Source organism: Somniosus microcephalus, chromosome 4 (assembly GCF_052327205.1).
Source record: "Somniosus microcephalus isolate GS21.2 chromosome 4, FLI_Smic_1.0, whole genome shotgun sequence".
Lineage (NCBI taxonomy): Eukaryota > Metazoa > Chordata > Chondrichthyes > Squaliformes > Somniosidae > Somniosus > Somniosus microcephalus.
Window position 1 is genome coordinate 45,712,225 of NC_140990.1, and position 6,273 is coordinate 45,718,497.

General features: G+C 48.6%; 1 protein-coding gene across 1 annotated transcript; it reads left to right on the forward strand.

Annotated features, from left to right (window-relative positions):
• Window positions 1-816: 816 nt before the first annotated feature.
• On the forward strand, window positions 817-5,510 carry LOC147118797 (uncharacterized). The gene has a single exon (XM_085984613.1). The coding sequence runs from the start codon at window positions 4,252-4,254 to the stop codon at window positions 4,912-4,914; it is 663 nt and encodes a 220-aa protein (XP_085840739.1). The 5' UTR covers window positions 817-4,251; the 3' UTR covers window positions 4,915-5,510.
• Window positions 5,511-6,273: the final 763 nt, after the last annotated feature.

Consider the following 6,273-nt stretch of genomic DNA (forward strand, 5'->3'; position numbering starts at 1 on the left):
TCTTTCTCGAAATAGTGCCATGGGATCTTTTACATCCACCTGAGAGAGCAGACGGGGCCTCAGTTTAACGTCTCATCCGAAGGACAGCACCTCCGACAGCGCAGCACTCCCTCAGCACTGCACTGGAGTGTCAGCCTAGATTTTTGTGCTCAAGTCCCTAGGCTGGGACTTGAACCCACAACTTTCTGACTCAGAGGCGAGAGTGCTACCCACTGAGCCACAGCTGACACGAAAGAACAAGCAGTTCTGACGAAAGGTCATTGACCTGAAACGTTAACTCTTTCTCTCTCCACAGATGCTGCCTGACCTGCTGAGTATTTCCAGCATTTTCTGTTTTTATTAAAGAAACAAGGGAGTGATTGCTGACAGGAAGAATGTTGGGTCGTCCTGCGCATGTGCACCTCCCTGGCGGCTGAGGCGAAACACCGACTCACCCCCACCTGAGCCGCGCACACGTACCAGATGTTGCAGCTCCGCATGCGCGCCCAATGTTCCAACCGTGGGGTTTTGTGCACTGAGCATGCGCGTTGTGGACCGATCGGGAGGGGCGATTGTGGAGCAGGAGGGAGAGCGCGGGGGCCATGAGCACATGCGCGGGACTCAGAGTCAACAGAGCGCTTTCTGGAGCGCGGGGACTTGTGGGTATTACAGCCGCCATTACTACTGATCCTTTCAACCAACCTGTGCAGCAGCTGGGGCCTGAAAATCAGCTTCACTGCCCCTAGGTTCGGAAAGAAGAAAATTAAACAACAGTTTGTCTCTGATCCTTTTCTGATCTCAATTTACAGGGTTATAGAAGTGGAGCAGTTACAGGCGGGAAGCTCAGACCAAACATCACGTCAAGCTCTGACAGAGTCGCTCGATTCATCAGGACCTGAATATCATCGGCCTTTGCACATGGAAGGACAAAGCAGCAATGACAAACCGCACACGTGTTCGGTGTGTGGACACGGATTCAGCCGATCGCCTGACCTGGTGAGACACGTGCACCGTCACACCGTGGAGAAACCGGGTAAAGGTGGGGACGGTGGGAAGGGAGTCAGTTCCCCGTCTGCAATAGAAGTTCAACAACGCAGTCACACCAGAGACTGTCCATTCACCTGCACGTGAGTGCAAAAGACAAGGCTGAAGCATTTGCAACTATCTTCAGCCAGAAGTGTCGAGTGGATGATCCATCTCGGCCTCCTCCTGAGGTCCCCAGCATCACAGATGCCAGTCTTCAGCCCATTCAATTCACTCCACGTGATATCAGGAAATGGCTGAAGACACTGGATTCTGCAAAGGCTATGGGCCCTGACAACATTCCGGCAATAGTACTGAAGACTTGTGCTCCAGAACTAGCTGCGCCCCTAGCCAAGCTGTTCCAGTACAGCTACAACACTGGCATCTACCCGGCAATGTGGAAAATTGCCCAAGTATGTCCTGTCTACAAAAAGCAGGACAAATCCGACCCGGCCAATTACCGTCCCATCAGTCTACTCTCAATCATCAGCAAAGTGATGGAAGGTGTCGTCGACAGTGCTATCATGCGGCACTTACTCAGCAATAACCTGCTAACTGACGCCCAGTTTGGGTTCCGCCAGGGCCACTCAGCTCCTGACCTCATTACAGCCTTGGTCCAAACATGGACAAAAGACGTGAGGTGAGAGTGACTGCCCTTGACATCAAGGCAGCATTTGATTGAGTGTGGCATCAAGGAGCCCTAGCAAAACTGAAGTCAATGGGAATCAAGGGGAAAACTCTCCATTGGTTGGAATCATAACTAGCACAAAGGAAGTTGGCTATGGTTGTTGGAGGTCATTCATCTCAATCACATGACATCACTGCAGGAGCTCCTCAGGGCAGTGTCCTAGGCCCAACCATCTTCAGCTGTTTCATCAATGACCTTCCCTCCATCATAAGGTCAGAAGTGGGGATGTTCGCTGATGGTTGCACACTGTTCAGCACCATTCGAGACTCGTCAGATACTGACGCAGTCCGTGTCCATATGCAGCAAGACCTGGACAACATTCAGACTTGGGCTGACAAGTGGCAAGTAACATTCGCACCACACAAGTGCCAGGCAATGACCATCTCCAACAAGCGAGACTCTAACCATCTCCCCTTGACATTCAATGGCATTACCATCGCTGAATCCCCCACTATCAACATCCTGGGGATTACCATTGATCAGAAACTGAACTGGACCAGCCATATAAATACTGTAGCTACAAGAGCAGGTCAGAGGCTGGTAATTCTGCGGCGAGTGTCTCACCTCCTGACTCCCCAAAGCCTTTCCACCATCTACAAGGCACAAGTCAGGAGTGTGATGGAATACTCTCCACTTGCCTGGATGAGTGCAGCTCCAACAACACTCAAGAAGCTCGACACATTCAGGATAAAGCAGCCCACTTGATTGGCACTCCATCCACCACCTTCAACATTCACTCCCTCCACCACCGGCGCACTGTGGCTGCAGTGTGTACCATCTACAAGATGCACTGCAGCAACTCGCCAAAGCTCCTTCAACAGCACCTTCCAAACCCGCGACCTCTACCACTTAGAAGGACAAGGGCAGCAGCCACATGGGAACATCACCACCTACAAGTTCCCCTCCAAGCCACACACCATCCTGACTTGGACCTGTATCGCCGTTCCTTCACTGTCGCTGGGTCAAAATCCTGGAACTCCCTTCCTAACAGCATTGTGGGTGTACCTACACCATATGGACTGCAGCGGTTCAAGAAGGCGGCTCACCACCATCTTCTCAAGGGCAATTAGGGATGGGCACTAAATGCAGGCCTAGCCAGCGATGCCCACATCCCATCAATGAATAAAAAAAAAAGGGATTTGTTCGTTCATCCCACCTGCAAACACACCAGCGAGTTCACACTGACGAGAGACCATTTCAGTGTCCTAACTGTGGGAAGAGCTTTAAAAGCGCCAGGGAACTGAAGCGACACTGGCAAGCTCACACTGATGAGAGACCATTTCAGTGTTCTGACTGTGGGAAGAGCTTTAAAAACGCTGGAGATCTGAAGCAACACCAGCGCGTTCGCACTGATGAGAGACCCTTTAAATGTTCTGACTGTGGGAAGAGCTTTAAAAGCTCTAAGATCCTTAAGAGACACCAGCGTCTTCACACTGATCATCGAATCTAACAGCACAGAAGGAGGTGATTCGGCCCATCTTGTCTGTGCCGGCTCTTTGAAAGAGCTGTCCAATTTAGTCCCAAACCCCAGCTTTATCCCCAGAACTCTGCAAACTAGTCCTCTTCAACTACATGTCCAATTACTGTTTGAAAGTTCCTGTGGAACCTGATTCCAGCATCCTTTCAGATGGTGTGTTCCAGATCTTAACAACCCTCTGTGTGAAAACAATTCTCCTCATTTCCCTCTAGTTCTTTTAGCAACTATTTTAAATCTGTGACCTTTGGTTACCGACCCACTTGCCAGAGTGAACAGTTTCTCCCTACTTGCTCGATCAAAACCGCACATCATTTACGCGCCGCCATCTTGGTGGACCGAAGACGGACCAGTTCCACCTGCAGCACGGCGCATGCGCGGCCATCTTGGTACAGGAATAAGGAGTGGGCGGGGCTTCAGGGTCCCAGTGACCAGGAGAGACAATCATTGACTCATTGATTTTATTCTCACTCTGCACACAGCAGCTGTAGAACTGAACCCAACCAGAGTAGAGGGAGGGGGAAAACTGGGAGTGGAGGAAAGAAATGTTGGAGATGGTGCGATGAGTTTGGATTTCAGCACAGGGAGGAGGGAGAGTGTGTGGGACGGGGATTTACAGCTTTGGGGGAACAAGAGAGGAAAGAATGTTCCATAGAAACTAGAATATTCTGCTCTGAATTTCTATCCTGTACTTACAGTGATGGCTTTTGTAAACTCCTTTTATAGGGTATTAGAAGAGGAGGATTTACAGACGGGAAACTCAAACCAAACATCACATCAAGATCTGACAGTCACTCCATTCATCAGGACCTGAATATCTCGGCCTTTGAATGTGGAAGGAGGAATGTTTGTGTGTTCTGTCTGTGGGAAAAGATTTCAAACATCAGTGTGACCGGAAAAGCACCGAGACACCCATACCCAAGTGAGAGTGTTTCAGTGCACTGACTGTGGAAAGAGCTTTAACCAGTTACACAGCCTGAAAAAACATCGCACCATTCACAGTGGGGAGAAACCGTACACGTGTTGTGTGTGTGGATGAGGCTTCAACCGATCGTCCAACCTGGAGAGACACAAGGACACCCGCACCATGGAGAAACCGTGGAAATGTGGGGACTGTGGGAAGAGATTCAATTATCCATCCAAGCTGGAAACTCATCGGCGCACTCACACTGGGGAGAGGCCATTCACCTGCTCCCTGTGTGGGAAGGGATTCGCAGAGTTATCCAAGCTCCAGATACACCAGAGAGTTCATACTGGCAAGGGACTGTTCACGTGTATTGAATGTGGGAAGGGATTCACTCAGTTGTACCATCTCCAGATACACGAGCGAGTTCACACTGGGGAGAGGACGTTCACCTGCTCCACGTGTGGGAAGGGATTCACTCAGTCATCCCATCTTCTGACTCACCAACTTGTTCGCACTGTTAAGAGACCATTTAGATGTTCTGACTGTGAGAAGAGCTTTAAAAACACAAGTGACCTGCTGACCCACCAACGCACTCACACTGGGGAGAGACCGTACATCTGCTCCGTGTGTAGGAAGGGATTCACTCAGTCATGCACTCTGCTGAGACACCAGCGAGTTCACACTGAGGAGCGATCTTTCACCTGCTCTTATTGTGGGAAGGTTTTCACTTGGAAGTCTAACCTGCTTAATCACCAGCAAGTTCACACTGGGGAGAAACCATTCACCTGCTCCGTGTGTGGGAAGGGATTCACTCAGTCATGCACTCTGCTGAGACACCAGTGAGTTCACCAGTGATTGCAGAGGTTGGATTCTGCTGTTATTGCTGCTGTTAATCACATCCAGGACTGAACCATGGTCACTCTGGCAATTGGGCTTTGTTTCTGCTGATGTTAATAACTAAAATAACTGGGCTTGAGATTAATATTCTGGACAAATATTAAATAAATCAGCTTTGTTTCAAACACACTGTGACTAATATTTGATTTCTCCATGATAAGAGGAGACTAATTGATGTTCTGTTACTGACTTCCATTTTTGGGCCTTTTCTTACTCTGGATTATTTCAGTTCTCATCTAGTTCACCTTCTACCACATCAAACCCCAAACTTGTTCCATTTGTGTACACGGCTTGTGGGTGTCATAGACTGAACTGCAGTGTCTCACTTTACACTCATCTGAAATTCTTTTGAACTGCCCCTTTACAGAACTACCTTGCATAAGATTTGAAATCTGTTATTTTCTGTATCATTTAACATCTCTTGGATCCGATTTAAAAAAAAACTCCACACATACTGCATGTGACAGCCTTAGAAATGTTCTGATCTTTGTAATTGTCATTGCTGATTTTGATGGTCTCTTTGATTTAATCTCTTGCTACTAACATACCTTGCACTATTTCTTTAATCGAGATAATTGTTTCAAATACTTCCTTTATCAGGTCTTTAGCTCCTCCATTCAATAGCTCCTCCTCCTCCTGTCAATAATCCTTGGTCAGGGGCTGGGGTTAAGGTGTAGGATTGGGGTTAGTGGATGGGGCCAGTGGTTATTGTTTGGATTGGGGTTAGTGGTTGGGGCTCGTGGTTATTGGTTAGGATTGGAGTTAGTGGTTGGGGCTTGTGGTTATTGGTTAGGATTGGGGTTAGTGGTTGGGGCCAGTGGTTATTGGTTAGGATTGAAGTTAGTGGTTAGGGCTGGTGGTTATTGATTAGGATTGGGGTTAGTGGTTGGGGCCAGTGGTTATTGGTTAGGATTGAAGTTAGTGGTTAGGGCTGGTGGTTATTGGTTAGGATTGGGGTTAGTGGTTGGGGCTCATGGTTATTGGTTAGGATTGGGTTTAGTGGTTGGGGCTCGTGGTTATTGGTTAGGATTGGGGTTAGTGGTTGGGGCCAGTGGTTATTGGTTAGGAATGGGGATTGTGGTTGGGGCCAGTGGTTATTGGTTAGGATTGGGGTTAGTGGTTGGGGCTAGTGGTTATTGGTTAGGATTGGGATTAGTGGTTGGAGTTAGTGGTTATTGGTTAGGATTGGGGTTATTGGTTGGGGCTTGTGGTTATTGGTTAGGATTGGGGTTAGTGGTTGGGGCTTGTGGTTATTGGTTAGGATTGGGGTTAGTGGTTGGGGTAGTGGTTATTGGTTAGGATTGG